The 16,613-nt window shown below is 46.3% G+C and overlaps 1 protein-coding gene across 5 annotated transcripts in view; it reads left to right on the forward strand.

Annotated features, from left to right (window-relative positions):
• The window catches only part of FCHO2 (FCH and mu domain containing endocytic adaptor 2), a 223,517-nt gene that overhangs the window by 97,102 nt on the left and 109,802 nt on the right, over positions 1-16,613 (forward strand). For all 5 annotated transcript variants that reach the window (XM_075932247.1, XM_014574166.3, XM_014574168.3 and 2 more), the window contains exon 8: positions 2,797-2,893. In XM_075932247.1, coding sequence (XP_075788362.1) covers positions 2,797-2,893 — 97 coding nt within the window. The remainder of the gene's footprint in view (positions 1-2,796; positions 2,894-16,613) is intronic.

Below are 16,613 nucleotides of genomic sequence, written 5' to 3' on the forward strand. Positions count from 1 at the left end.
TCTCACAGCATTGTGGCTCCATACTCCATCCAGACATGTAATCGCCACACTAGACAGCCTGAATTTTGGCAGATTAAATATTATGGATAGATTGCTTCCTATAGGTCCGGGAAAGCCTAATTCAGAGTAGGAAAACATCTACAAGAAGGACATAACCCTCGCAATGGAATTGGGTTCTCAGTATCCATGGCCTAACATTCTGGATCCCAGTACAGAACCCTGACTGTTTGCTACATTTGAAACAGGCTGGCCTGTTGTTCCCCTTTATTAAGGACTGCCTCATGTTTATGCTTGTCTCATCTGATCATCTCAAAGTTTCTCAAATGTTTTTGCATACTTTCTCATCAGTTGAAGAACCTGCTCCAGTCTGTAATCTGTTTGATGCTCGTGCAGCTCATGGTGGCTGTTTGAAACTCTCATTGAATATTCATTATATCACCTCACTCTAAAGTTGGTGGCCATCACTTCAGGCTGGAGGATGTGAGCTTCAGGTGCTCATGGCTGAACCTTTCATATAACATTCTATAAAGACAAGATAACTTTGAGTGAGGAGTCACACTTGGCAACAGGAAAAACAACATTGCTCACCCTAGATGTTCCAAGGATACTCCTTTGTTATACTGACAGGATCAAACCATTCAGGCTGTCATTTCAGTTGTAGATATTTTAAAGGTCAATCCATCTCTTCACATAGAATATCAAAGTGGATAACATAACACAGAGTACCTCTCCCACCGAACATCAAGGTTCACTGCAAAAGAGCAAAAGTAATATTTCATGGCTGCTTCAGAAATGTGCTGATAGCTGTAATTTGGAAGATCATGTAAAATAATCCACTGTTTGTGTCAAACACTGTGGCTTGGACATAATGGCTAGATTAAATGCCATGTTTGGGAGAGCAGTACTTGAAACACTGCTCAATTGATGAAGCTAAAACTCCCCGTCCCTGCAGTTCTGAGGAGATACTGCTTGCCATTCACTTACATTCACCTTCTCAAAGAAGAGAGAGAATGCTCATCTATCCTACAGAACCTATGGCTCTTCATGGCGTCAGTATGAATCCCATGATGTGCCCTCCAACCTTACTTTCCATAGTCCTCAGCTACACCGCGGCTTTGAATTTCAAGGAACCATAGGCAATGATGGTTGAGTGCTTTTTTGCCCTCTCACGGGAGCCCATAGAGGGACATTGCTCATGTGTGGCCCTATTTAAATAATTAAATCTGTTCCCATGTGCATGAGGCACATCTGTGCCTACAATGGGACCCCACTTTCTCATCACTTAATTGATCTTTATCATGATGGCTCTTTCTCCTTGCCACCATATGTTACCAGTTGACCAGGCATATGTTTGAGTACATTAGAATGATTTGATATTTCTATTTTAAGAAAAATATTTTATTTTTGTGCCAATATAAATAGTTTGCATGCTGTTTTCGTTTTACACATCCTTTATTCAGTCTGGAGGGCAAGTGATTGTGATATTGTCAATATGCTGCATGTGGGGGATTCATTCAAGAAAGAAGCAACTTTTGTTTTTTCCACCAGATGCCCCCATTGCCTTTGCAGTATGCTGAGCTTGAGTGTATCAGAGATTTGAGAGACTTATCAGACATTGCTACATTTCTGTTAAAATAATTTTAATTTTTGTTTTGTTAAATAGTACTTTGGTAGTGATATTTAATCTATATTTTCTTAATATATAGTTCAGTCATTGTTATCTAAAGCTCATTATCTTGAAACAGGGTCTCTGATTCCTATTCATTATATAGAAGAAAATTTCCCTCGGTAAACTGAAGTTTTCTCTAAACTCACAGTAAATTGCAGTTATCCATTGTCCCCCATTACATTTGGATAATTGAGGTTGAATTCCATAATGCTGAAGTATGTATTCTCAGGAAACAAAATATCTGTCTTTTAAAAAATTAAAGGAACTGTCAGTGTTTATTGCAAAGCTTTCTTTCCCAGACTTCAGAGCTACATTTTTCACATGCGTTTGGGATATATACACTCACTCATTTTAGGCAAAACTGTAAAATGCATGCCTGGACACTAAAGAGCTTCAGAACATTATACTATATTATGCTTTCTTATGAGTTGCGGGGATGTGTTAAAACTATTGAAGCAAGCTTTGGAATCAATGGTTTTTCCTACAGATACTAGTCTGAGGTCAGCATAATTATGTGTAAACAAACTTTATTCTTTCCTATAATTTGTTAATCTGCAGACATTGAACTGTATTTGTAGATCAGAATGGTAATGTCTAAATCTCGAGTAATTTTTAAAAAAAGTTCAAGTCCAGTGGAATGTGCAGATGCTGTTTTTCATTTTAACACTTTTATTTAACACCATTTGTTTATTTATTTAACACTTTATACATATCAGTGTTGCAGGGTTGGAGGTATTTTTTCTGAGTATCACTTTTAGTCAGGTAGGTAGAAGTTACGATTGTACAATGTTACATGTAGACAAATCCATATATAATAATTGTTATTATGCATAATCTATTGACATTTATTTAAAATAAAATCCATTTTAAAAAAAGAAATGGAGCAAGATCTATTTTCACTAACAATCATTGTCTGCTTTGTCCCTCCTTTAAATTCTCCTTGACATGTACCAAACATTAAGGGAACAAAGTTGTTTCATTACAAAGCTGTCTGGCCATGTTGTTCAGCCTTTTAAGAACTTTAAAAGATAATGTTTTAAACACTAACTATAGGAGAATCAATTGTTTAAGCTAATCAGCTTCTCCTAATATTGCTTTTTACCTTTATTTCATTTATTTTCTTAAAGGTTCATGAAGAATTTATTAATAACATGGCAAATACTACAGTTGAAAGTTTGATACAAAAATTTGCAGAGTCAAAAGGCACTGGCAAGGAGAGACCCGGTAAGAGATTTAAAATTCAAGAAGAATTGGAAATACAAATTTTAGAATTCTTGTGGAAGTTTGCACATGTAATACAGGTCAATGCTTTTATATAATGTACAGCATATATTCATATGTTTATAGTCCTCAATTATCATATAGTAATGTCATTTTTATTAAGGTATCTTTCCAATTACAACAGAGAGTTTCTGGGCACATTAATTATGACAGTTGACTTAACTATGTATGTAGGATATTTTATTGATGTAAGTGTTGTCAGAGGAAGTTTGACTATGGCTATGTTTACCCAGAAAAAGAGAGAACTATATATTAATTAAATTTTAGGAATCAATGATTAATCACTGAAAATTTTGACAGTTAATCTGTTCAGGATTCTCTGTATTTTCTTACTTCTGCCCCTTGTGCTTTTGCATTACAGTTTAATTATACAATCATATATTTATCAAATTCAGTATGACTGAAATCTTGCCCTAAAATTTTAGATATGATTTATGCTTACACTCATTTATCTGTAATAATTTTTCAGTATAACTTTATTTCCTAAACTTTCATATTCATGCCTATCTTTGTGAAAGAAGCTATTTGCATATGTTTGCACATACAGTAATTCCTCATTTAACACTATAGATATGTTTCAGAAAATGATCGTGTTAAGTGAAAACGTGTTACGTGGGGTCAATTTTCCCATTGAAAGTAATGGAAAAAGTGGGGGTTGCGTTTCAAGCGGTGGTGTCTGTTGGGACCGGGATATAAGGTTGGAGGAGAAAGGGGACTGGGTTATAGCAGGGAGGGGAGGTGTTTGGCTCTGGGGAAGGGAAGAGGAGGAGAGGAGAGGAGGATTGGATTGGGAGTATGTTCCTGTGACGGGTCTGCCAGGACCCGCACTGTGTCCGGCTAGGGGGTGTCACCAGGGAAAGGCACAGTGAGCAGCAAACCCTCCGCCGCTTTGCAGGGGAAGCCCTGTGCAACCGCCGGCTGGGGAAATTATGTTATTCTGGGGATGGTCATGTAATTCAAAAAAAGTTCCCCTCAAAAAATTGTGCTATCGCAAAAATGTGTTAAGCGGGCACGTGTTAAATGAGGAATTACTGTTTATGCAACCACACTTAAATTGTGGCCCTTGGTATGTGCTAAGAGTATCATTATGGCTCGGGGCTTCCAAAGTTTAGTAGCCCTGCTCTAAACTGCTGCGGTACCATTCATTGTTTACGTTTTTTCAGTTACAGATTAACAGGGCTTATCCTATGAAACATTTATTCACATGTCTCAGTCATTGAAAGCACTTGGTCTTAGTTGACTTATCTACATTAGATTTTAAGAGGGGTGGAGGTGTACTTACTCTTTAACTGCTCATTTTTAGTGGTGATAACTGCACTTGGTAGCTGTTGTGGAATACAATCTCAAGGTTTAAATAGGTTAGTGTTTCAGGTCATTGGGGGGCTTTTAATCATGCATGCATTGTTAGTTTAATTATTTCATTTTCTGCATGTGAACCAGGCCATAAAGATGTTTGTTTACAACTGTGTAGTGATTTCTACTTCTTTTAGAGCTAGTGGTGTTTTCTATGAATATTTAACAATGCACTTTCCTTATTTCTCCCATGAATTCTTGGGACTTTGGCTATTTCTTAACCTAGGCAGGGGGGATTTGGATGTGGGGCAGACAGAATTGTTTGCAGTGTGACAGCAGCAGTCTCTTATGCTATTCCATTTTATGTGCGGTGCATCTGTGTATCATCGGGTTGAATCCCAAATCAGAAAATAACTTACATTCATCATACCTAGGAATGAGGGACCACACACTGGTCCAAGAAACTATTACATACATTAAAAGATACTATTGAACGTATAATAGCAATATTTTAAAAGGAAATGTAAACTTAACAAAACCTAATCGTACTGAATTAGACAATAGTGGTCAAATACAAATATTTCTTCATATGTCTTTAGCCATCCTTTATCCTAATAAAAAGGTAAAATAACTGTGGAAAATTATTTTTAGGGATGAGGCTGTCTTCAGTGTGATGTTTAAGGGATAGGTGCTTTTGGTGAGCTTAAGGGACTCCTTGTTTCCTTCTTAGTTGATCATGGGTGTCTCCAGGTAAGGGGTTTGGGGTACTAGTAAATTTTGGGTGTGGAAATTAAGTGCTTCCTTGTCCCTCGGGGTGGAGGTTGGGTCCTCCACCTTGGGAGTTTTCTGGGTGGCAGCCAGAGGCAATGATGACTGTATACAATGTGGTTCAGTGGCCATGGCAACAGGCAGACTTCAAAGTCATTTCATGACCAATTCTATCAGTTTGTACATTATGGTATGTTTCTGTTAGCTAAGTCCTGCCTTCTGTTGCATGAACTGGTTCATCAGCGTCTCTTACTATTGAAGAGAGTGATTTTTCCCATGTCCTGAGGGAAATTAGACTGCTCCTGGTTCCTCTTGTCTGTGCCAATGGGCATATCCTCCAGGGTCCTTCTCAGTTTGCTTCTGCTTACTCTGTGGTCATGCTCCTGTCCCCCAAGTAGAACGAGTTCCCATGCAGGAGCTGATGGCAGCATTTTTTTTCTATTTGAAAGAACCTGAGAAATCCTCTCACATAACATAACTTTGCATTGCAAAGCCACAGTTTTAAAACTGATCAGCATTCCACAAATGCAACTGTTAAACTATCCTTGGTTCTTGGACAACTTTTCCAGCCAGTAATGAAGGAGCACACTCTAATGATAGTAAGATGCATATGCTGATGTTTTTAAAAAATTTAAATGTTCAGCCCTCTGCAACAAGGACTGCAAAAAGATTAGACATTTTGGCAGGAAGTCATACTCATCTGCTTACCTGCAGTTTCATATGATGAACTGTTCCACTCTACTGGAAAAATAAACTTACACCCTATTTGAGAAAATGACTCTCTGTTGATCAGTTGCCAGAAGATAGCAGGGAGCTATCTAGAGCAAATAAAGCAGAGGGATCACTGATGGCAAAAACAGCTTTACAGTCTTCTTTTGACTTCACTGACTCCACTGCCAGATCATTAGCAACTGTAGTTGTTAATGCATCTAACATCCTGGCTCCACCTCTCGGGTTTCCTAAGGAAGTACAATGGTGGAGGATCTACCTTTTCAAGGGCAGAAGCTTTTTGCATAAAATACCGAAGCCTCCCTACATATATTGAAAGATTCCAGGGTGAAGCTCAAAACGCTAGGCATGTATGTCCCCCAGCCGAGAAAGAAACAAACCTATTAGTATACCCAGTGACTCCACCTCCACCATATGCTCAACAACGACGAGTCTATGACCAGAGACATAGGCAGAAACAGCCTCGCAGAAGACAAAATCAGGATCAGCCTATAACATCTCAACCTTCTACATCTCATCATTCATTTTGAGTATTTGGTTGAGGGTTTGACACCACCTATTCAACCGGACTGCCCACATTACTACAGGGTTACTCCTTTCCCTTCCTATCTACCTCACCTACATAACTCCCTCCCTGTACCTCTTCACTATCCCTGTTCTCTCTCGCGCAGCAGCTTGGCTGGATGAGAAGAGCCTTTCCATGGCAGCGGCAGCTCCAGTGGGCACAGTTGGGAGAGGGGTGCATGTTCCCCAGCTGCGACAGGTATAGGTTTGTCTGTCCCCTGCACAACCAGCCAAAGTGAGGAATGTAGCAAACTGCATGCTTTCCCCTTGCTCTGTGACAAAGGGGAGCAGCCAGCAATGTTCCCATATGAATTGGGGAAGGGGGGGAAGGGAGCTGCAGCCCCTGTCCTCCCTAAAGAGCACTTTGGAGCTGTCTTGGATGGACGGGGGGGGGGGGGGAGCACCTATCCAGCCCCCTTCACCTATCTAGTGATTCTGTGTCTTTTCTGTATGATTTTGAGAAGCAGTCCAGTTCTAGGCACATCCCATGTCTCTGGCGCAACCAAACCCTTACCTTGATTTAAGTAATGATAAGAGGAAGCTGTATACTGAATTTGGTGGTCTTAGCTCTTACCACCACAAATGGAGCTGGTTTTTTAACTGGCTCTCCTCACTGACCAGCTCCCACCTAGCACCCCAGGCGGAGTGGCAGGGGACTCTTCGGGAGTGGGGCTGAAGTGCACTGACTAACCGATAAGAATTCACGAGGTTCTTTGTCTATTCAGTTAACCAATATTTAACTTCCTACAGTACAGCCTAGTATTTAGCCTTAGGTAGGCCCATAATGCACTGGCTGGGTTAGCTGTAAGATCAGCCTTAGGATATCCAGTACCACCTCCACTTTTTCCAGGTGAGTCTCCCAATTGGGGGTATGGATAATCTCTGTTCCCAGGGTAAAACTAACAAGGGCTAAACCAGAACCAGCAGGAACTTGCCAGAATCACAGGGCGGGCAATTAAATCACCCGGAGCCAATTAGGTAGTTTCCAGAGTCAAGTGAGTTGGACTAATCAGACCCCCTGGGGCTGATGAAGAACCAGTTGAGTGATTAAAAAGGGCTCCCTTTCTGGTAGCTCAGAGTGTGCAAGGGAGTTGGTGTGTAGGGAGTGAATGGTGTGACAGAGGAGTTACGTAGGCGGCTCCTGGTTAGCAGTCCTGTAAGACCTCATGACTGGCTTCTTGCCTGCCATTAGCCCCAAACCTCTCTAAGTAGTTGTCTGCTTCCTGTTGCTCCTGCTGCTCTTTGCTCCAGGCAGAGGAGAGTTTTGTGTGCTGCCCCCATCCTTGGTACAATTTCTTAGCTCCTATTGGCTGGTTTTCAGCAAATAGGAGCTGAGAAATTGTGCTGAGGGTGTGGGCCGCATACGAAACCTCTCTCTCCCCCCCGGTACCTGGAGCAGAGAGCCACAGGGAGGAGCCAGTTTTCAGTTTCTATTTTCCTTTTCTTTTGTGCAAAATCAGTAAGCTAAAAGCCAAATTGTGGTAATAGATATCAGTGCTAAGCACTAGGTTACTGAAATATGCAGCTACTGAAATATGCAATTAGATACACCCTTTTTGTTGCAGGTCCAACAGGATAGATTATAAAATGGGTCAACAATCTTTTCAAACCACTGCACCAAACTACCGTCTTTTAACATATATAATCCACGGGTTATATTCGTTTTTACAAACCCCGCAACCCCCCCCCCCCCCCCCCCCCCCGCGGGTTATACTTGTGCGCGGGGTATGTAGGGGTTTTACTCTATGGAAGAGGATCCCCTCCCCAAACCTTTTCATTACCTTTGCCGGGCTGGGGTTAGGCTCCCAGCCCGCGACTGAACAACGTAGGGAATCTTACAAGGGGTGCAGCAGCCGGGAATGCTCCCGAGCCGGGGCAGAGGCATCCCCAGCAGAGGCACAAGGCGGGAGGCTCCCAGCCCGGGCTGACAAAGGGAAGGAGCCCAGAACAAGTTGCTCGGCGGCCAGCAGCAGCGGTGGGAGTCTGCAGGTGGACATGGCACGCAGGGGCAGGGCCAGGGCATGGTGCTTGTTGCTTGTTGTTCCTGTGAGATCCAGCCAGGCTCCCTTCCCTGCCTGCAGCTGCCGCATGCAGGACCCACTGCACGCTCGCTTGTTGTTCCTGGGCTGGCGCCTGCCCCACCACCCCGAACCATGCCCCACTTGTTGCCCTTGGGCTGGGGGATGATTTGGGGTGGCAGGGCAGGCACCGGCCCAGGAGCAACAAGCGAGTGCATAGCAGGTCCGGCATGCGGCGGCAGCAGCTGCAGGCAGGCAAGAGCACCCGGCTGGATCGCGCAGGAGCAATGAACAACAAGCACCGTGCCCCGGCCCCGCTCCTGTGAGCCGTGGCCGCCTGCAGACTCCCGCCACTGCTGCTGACCACCAAGCCCCGTGCTTGCAACTTGCTCCAGGCTCCTTCCCTTTGTCAGCCTGAGCTGGGAGCCTTGCATCTCTGCTGGGGATGCCTTTGCCCTGGCTCTGGAGCATTCCCGGCTGCTGCGCCCCTTGTAAGTTTCCCCATGTTGTTCGGTCATGGGCTGGGAGCCTAACCCACCCCGCACCCTAAATATACCCCCGCACCCTAAATATACCCCTGGCACAGTCTTGTATACTCCATGGGTTATACTCGTGCGTGGGGTATACAAGATTTTTTTTTTTACTGAAATAGCAAAAACCGCGGGGCATATTCAGGTGCAGGTTATATTTGGGTGCGGGGTATATTCGCTAAAATACGGTACATCAAAATTCAGAACAAATTGTCAACAAAGAGCCAATATAAGAATGTCCATTTGCGTGACTGAAAATATACAACTTAATATTATTGATAATTGACATAATGATTAATAATAGCATACATGAAATATTGTATTCACAGACTTTATTTAATGGGACTTCTGCTGCTGCATCTTTTCACATGTTTCTTTGAAGTTTACATTATAACTGGTCAAATCCAGCTTCATGCATGCATTCAGGCTGTTTTCTGTAAGTCTTATGGAAGGGGGCTGGAGATGTGGGGATGCAGGAGTCTGGGTTGGGGCATATGAGGGGCTCAGGACAGGGGGGTCAGGTGTATGATGGGGTCAGAGTTAGGGGGCCTGCTAGAGTGTTATGATGCTGTGGCCAGATGAGGGCTGGGCCCCAATCGGGGGCTTGTTGGCCAGGCTTCCTTTTTAAATAACATAAAATATTATGTCCAACACAAAAAGTTTCAACATTTTCTTTATAGCAGGGGTGGGGAACTTTTTTTGGGGTCAGGGGCCACTGTCCCACAAAAAAATCAGCTGGAGACCACACAAATGAGGAAAAAAAATCATCCAAAAACCTCCAACCCTCACTGATGTGGCCCCCAACTGAAACACCTCACTCCCCTAGTGCTTCAGCCCCATGATGGGGGGAGGGACAGAAAGGACTGAGGTTCAAGGCCTCAGGCCAGATTTGCTATTTCACTAGGAGGGTAGTGAAGCACTGGAATGGGTTACCTAGGGAAGTAGTGGAGTCTCCATCCCTAGAGGTGTTTAAGTCTCGGCTTGACAAAGCCCTGGCCGGGTTGATTTAGTTGGGATTGGTCCTGCCTAGAGCAGGGGGCTGGACTTGATGACCTTCTGAGGTCTCTTCCAGCTCTATGGTTCTGTGATTCTACTCTACTGGGGTTCCAGGGTTAGTGGATTTTGTGGGCCACCCTAGGCTCTGGGGTGGGGCCAAAATGAGAGGTTAAGTGTGCAGGCCAAGGCTGCTAGTGAATGGGATACAGTGCTGGTTATAATAGATCGGGCCTCGCAATTCCCTTTACTTCCCTTCCCCCACCAACTCAGTCCCTCTTCAGGGACCCATCTCACGACGAACTTTTGAGTGAGGAGGCTCTCTGTCTTCTCATCATCAGAGTGATAGAGAAGGTCCCAAACCAATTCAAAGGAAAGGGATTCTCCTCATGCTACTTCCTGATGCAGAAGAAAATGGAGGGTTGGAGACCCATTCTCGACCTTCGGCATTTGAACCAATACCTGCGACACCAGCTGTTCAAGATGGTGACACTTACCACCATAATCCCATCTCTCGACAACAACGATTGGTTTGCAGCCCTCGACCTGCAAGACGCTTGGTTTCACGTCACCATACATCCTGCGCACAGGCGCTTCCTTCATTTCATAGTAAACAACGATCACTTCCAGTACCAGATACTACCCTTCGGACTCTCATCAGCCCCCCGAGTTTTTTCAAAAACCCTTGCTGTAGTTGCGGCGTATCTCTGCTGTCTAAATCTCGTCATCTTCCCCATCTCGACGATTGCTTAATCAGGGGCACAACACAGCAGGAGACCTCTCACATGGTGACACTTGTCAAGCAGATGTTCGAGTCGCTGGGTCTCATAGTAAAAGAGCAAAAGTCCACCCTCAACTGACTCAGAACATAAAATTTATAGGAGCCATGCTCTATTTCCTTGCGGCAAGGGCATGCTTACCACTGGAAAGGTTTCAGGCAATTCAAGATCTCATCCACATAGTCATCCAGGCTCCAATGATTTCAATACACACTTGCCCGAGATTACTCGGTTACATGGCTGCGACCACCTTTGTCGTCCCTCACGCACGTCTTCACTTGCGGTGTCTACAACATTGGGTGACAACCATATATACACCCACAAAACACAGTATCCACAAAATAGTGGATCCTCCAAATCATGTACACATGTCCCTCCACTGGTGGACAAAAACATGCAACTTTATGACGGGAGTTCCATTCCAGCATCCACAACCGTCCGCTCAGATAACTACAGATGCCTCCCTCATAGGGTGGGATGCACACATGGACGAAAAACATGTACAAGGCAAATGGTCTCTCACCAAAAGGTGTCTACACATAAACCTCTTGGAGTTGAGGGCCATCTTCCATGCATGCAAGCATTTCCACTCTCCAATAAAGGGCACTGCCGTCAGAATGCTTTCTGACAATGTCGCTGCAATGTATTATATAAACAGGCCAGGGGGAGCAAGGTCACGCTCTCTATGCATAGAGGCGGTCCGCTTTTGGAATTGGTGCATACGGAACGACATCACCGTTGCAGCATCTTACTTACCTGGCACCAGCAATGTCATTGCAGACTCTCTCAGCAGATTTCCCGAGGCCCACGAATGGGAAATAAGGACGGACGTCCTTCAGCGTATCTTTCACAGATGGGGAACCCTGGTACTAGACCTATTCACCACTCCTAGCAATGCAAAATGTCGCCTCTTCTGTTCCGGAGCGGGTATTGGCAAGGGCCCGCTCAGGGATGCTCTTCTAATCAATTGGAGGAAAGATCATCTTTATGCATTTCCCCCAATGGTTCTCATTCCCAGAACATTGGAGAAAATCAAAGCAGAAACAGCATCAGTAATTCGCCTGGCCCCAGCCTGGCCAAGACAACCCTGGTACCCACTTCTCCATATCATGTTAGTGGCGCCGCCTTACCAGCTTCCTCTCCTCCCAGATCTCCTCTCTCAGGACCACGGTTCTCTCCTTCACCCCAGACCAGACTCCCTACACCTGACGGCATGGCTTCTAGCTGGCTCAGGCTGGGAGAGGACCTCTGTTCAGACCAAGTCAAAGCAATACTAGTTCACAGTTGTAAGTCATCCACTCAGAGTACTTACCTTGCAAAATGGCTTAGATACTCGCAATGGTGCTCTCACAGTGGCATCAACCCTCATTTCATTCCTTTGCACCATATTTTGGACTACGTTGTCCACCTGCAAACCTCTGGGCTTTCGGTTTTGTCTCTAAAAGTGCATTTGGCAGCTATTAGTGCTTTTCAGCGTCCCATTCAGGGGGTGTCAGTGTTAGCACACCATAATACCAAAAGGTTTCTAAAAGGCTTGGCGAATTTGCATCCTCCTCATAGTTCCCCCCCCGGAATCTGGACCTGGTACTGGACACGATTATGTACCCTCCCTTCGAACCACTAGCTACCATACCATTACAAATGCTGACCATGAAAGTAATCTGTCTTTCTTGCAATCACATCAGCAAGCAGAGTCAGCAAGTTAGCGGCATTAATGGCAACTCCACCCTTCACTTTTTTCTCGAAAGATGCAGTCACATCACGTTTTCACCCAGCTTTTACCCTCAAGGTCTCTTCATCCTTCCACATTAATTGAACCTGTTGTCCTCCCATCCTTCTATCCTAAGTCTCACTAGTCTCAGAGAGATGCTTTGCTGCACACCCTCGATGTCCATTGAGCCCTTTCCTTTTATATAGACAGGACTCGGCAATGGTGTCACACAGACAAACTGATAGTATCAATTGAACAGCTGTCCAAGGGCAACGCATTCTCCAGCCAATGGATAGCTAGACTTATCGGTGTCTGCATCACTACCTGTCACTCTCTGAGGGATAAACCGCTTTCTTCGCGGCCGAAAGCGCACTCTACAAGAGCAGTGGCAACTTCTACGGCTTTTGCCCAAGGAGTTCCATTGAGTGATATTTGCCGAGCAGCTACCTGGGCGTCCAGCACCTCCTTTATGCATCATTCCGCTATAGTACAACATCTAGCTTCAGACTCCATGGTTGCATCGGCAGTTTTGTCTGTTGTGGAGAAGCAGTGACCTGGAGCGCACACTAACTACTGCTTTACAGTCACCTGGAGTGGAGCACCCATGGGGACCATTCGAAGAAGAAGAAGAAGAAGTTCTTCTTCGAGTGGTCCCCGTGGGTGCTCCACTCCAGGTGTCGGGTCCCGACCCGGCGCCGCTGGTCGGAAAGTTTTCCATAGCCGTAGCCGGGCCGGACCGCGCATGCGCGAGCGCAGCGCGCGGCCTTCGCGCCTTTGCAACGGTCCGGCCCCCCCCTGTCAGTTCCTCTCAGCCGCCCGTGGTCACTGGCGGAACGTCGCTTCTCTCCTCAGACAGGAACGTCCTACGAAAAAAAAAAAAAAGAAAACAGAGAGAAATAGTTAGTCGAATTGGATAATAATACTTAGTAAAAAAAAAAAAAAAGACAAAAGAAGAAGAAGGGAAATTATGCCTGGGTCACCAGGTTTTAAGCGGTGTCTACACTGCAAAGAAGCCATGCCCGCATCTGACGGGCATGAAGCCTGTGTAAGATGTCTGGGAGAAGCGCATGTACCACAAAAATGCGCTCACTGCGCAAAATTAACTCCCAGGGCGCGCAGAGAAAGGGATATGCGCTTAAAACTCCTGCTCTGCGATAAGGCACTACAGCCTTCTGAACAGCAGCTCTCAGAAGCTCCCGGAGGGCAAGGTAAAAGATCAAGGTCCCCACCGGCAATGGGAACGAAAAAGAAAAGGGCTTACCCTACGCGCTCCCTCCCGCCTCCTTCAATGTCCCGTGTTCCTCAGGGACATAAACAGGGTGCCTTCGGGGCCGCAAGACAGCCGGAGAGGTCGCATAAGCCGCAGGCGGCAACATCAAGCCACACGTCATCGGCACCGGCTCTGCGCCCCGCTGAGAGTGCGAGTGACTCGCAGCGCTCGGCACCGCTGCAAGGGCTGGAGCCGCGGCAGTCTGCCCAGCCGCAAACCCGAGCGGCACCGCAAATGGCTGCGCTAAGCCAGGGCAAGCCAGCACAGGGTCCGGCACCGGACGCAGCCCTGACAGACGGCACCGGGGAGCTTAGTGAATGGGGCCGGCAGAGCGCCCCCCACTGTGCTGAGTCGGCACCGACGAATCAGCTTATTGTTACAGCCGCACCGGAGGAGCAGCTGACTACGGTGCCGGGCAGGGCAGCAGGATAACATGACAGTGCAGTCTCAATTATTCCTCCCCCTGCCAATTCTTCTTTATCAACACAAGGGAGGGAGGCTCCTCCTACCTCTGCAGTCCCCACTAAGGCTGCTAGGAAGTCAGCAACGAGGCATTCAATTTCACCCTCACTTGAGCCTTCAATCTCTCCCTCTCATTCACCAAGGATTAGTCATCTCGCGTCTTCTCATAACCAACCAATGTCCCCGCGATGGAGATCAAGGTCTCGTTATTCTGATCATCGCGAACGGTATCATCATTATCATCGGGAATCGTCATACAGATCCCGCTCACCAAGTTTTTCCCCCCCGAGATCCTATCATAGGGGGTATGCCAGTAGATACTCCTCGCGGAGGTCATCTCCTGATCACCCTGAACATAGGGGCAATCGATCATCTTGCGAATATGAAAGACCTCACTATCGTTCTCGGCACTGCTGTTGCCATACTCCTCATGAAGCGCGACAATTGTCACCAATTCAAGACTGGAAGGGGGCGTCATGTCGACAGCAGAACCGCTCGCCTTCAGTTCAACTATCTGAGCCTGAGGAAGGACAGATATCGGATACGGACGATCAACTGCGGACTGCGTCCCAAAAAGATATGTCGTCATCTTATCCTGACGATGCAGTGTTTGAAGGGGACCCATCTCCCCCAGATGACACAAAGGACTTTCAAGAGCTTTTTAAGAGAGTGGCCCAGTCTCAAGATGTTCAGATATTAGACACTCCAACGAAACAATTTAAACTCTGGAGAAACTTAAACCCTAAGCAACAATCTAAAGTTGCCCTTCCTATGGACGAGGCTATCCTCCAATCAGCAACAGAAATTTGGCATACCCCGGCTTCGACTACACCAACTTTGAAACCGGCGGAGAAGCGCTACTTTATAGCATCTAAAGATTCAGAATTTCTGTTTACTCATCCACAGCCAAACTCCTTGGTTGTTGACGCAGCTCTCCAAAGGGCTAAGAACCCGCAGCTAAAAAATGCGGGGGTTGATAAGGAGGCAAAGAAACTGGACGCCTTTGGCCGAAAGGTTTATACATCGGCCACGTTACTCCTTCGCATAGCGAATTATACAGCTCTCCTGGCGAATCACAGCTTCGATAGTATAGCGAAGCTTACTGAGCTATCCCAAAGATCATCAGAGGCGGACAGGGAACTGCTCCGATCTATCCTCAAGGAGGGCTATGCATGTTCAAAGGCTAACCTTCAGATAGCTATGGACATAGCTGATACGGCAGCTCGGGGAGTAGCAACAGCGGTGTCAATGAGGCGCTCTTCCTGGCTCGCCACGGCGGCGGTGCCTAAGGAGCTGCACTCCAAGGTAGAAGACCTCCCCTTTGATAAGGTAAAATTGTTTGCAGAAAAAACAGACGAGGTCCTTCATACTGGGAAAGACTCAAGAACAACACTTCGTACGCTCGGCATGTACGCACCACCATTCCGTCGCCAGCGTTATTTCCCATACCAAAGACGGTATGATTATCAGTCTCGGAGGCAGCAAAATCGCCCTTTCGACCAATCGCGATCAAGACAGCGCCCTCAACGAAGGCGTCCACCACCACCACCTAGAGTGACGGGCACGCCTGCCTCAAAACAGCAAGTTTGACTCCCTGGTCGAGGGCAAGCGCACACTACCAATCACCCTGGCAAAACCCATTTTCCACCACCGCTTACGACCTTACTATCACCAATGGGTCGAAATAACACTTGAGGGGTCTCCAACATTGGCTGTCCACGGTTTATGTCCCCGTGAGACACGACATTCAAAAGCTAGTGTGGCTACCCCCGCATGTTCAGAGATCGCTGCAGTGGTGGACAAAAGAGCAAAACCTCCTGCCGGGGGTTCCATTCCATCGGCAACAACCAACGGTGCAGATAACATCGGATGCCTCGCTCATAGGCTGGGGGGCCCACATGGACAGTGAACGAATCCAGGGCAAATGGTCGCTCAGCGAGAGGCGTCTGCACATAAATTTGTTGGAACTTCGAGCAATCTTCTACGCATGCAAACATTTTCTTCCTCAGATCAAAGGTCTCACAGTAAGGATACTGACGGACAATGTAGCTGCGATGTATTATGTCAGCAGGCAAGGAGGAGCATGATCACGCTCCCTATGCGCCGAAGCAGTACGGTGTTGGAACTGGTGCATACAGAACAGCGTAACCATAACAGCATCATACTTACCTGGCACCGCCAATGTAATTGCAGACTCCCTCAGCAGACAGTTCCCCACGGATCACGAGTGGGAAATAAGGACAGACATACTATCTGCGATATTTCGAAGATGGGGTATCCCACTGGTAGACCTATTCGCAACATACAGCAACAGGAAGTGTCGCCTATATTGCTCGAGAGCAGGACTCGGCAAAGGCTCTCTCGGCGATGCGCTTCTGCTCAGATGGAAGAAGGCACTTCTGTACGCGTTTCCTCCCACGCCGCTTATCTCCAGGACACTGGAGAAAATCAGATTAGAGGCGGCGACGGTCATTTTGCTAGCGCCAGCATGGCCCAGACAAGCCTGGTATCCATTCTTACACAGGATGTCAATTCAGCCACCTTAC

Source organism: Pelodiscus sinensis, chromosome 6 (genome assembly GCF_049634645.1).
Source record: "Pelodiscus sinensis isolate JC-2024 chromosome 6, ASM4963464v1, whole genome shotgun sequence".
Taxonomy (NCBI): Eukaryota; Metazoa; Chordata; order Testudines; family Trionychidae; genus Pelodiscus; species Pelodiscus sinensis.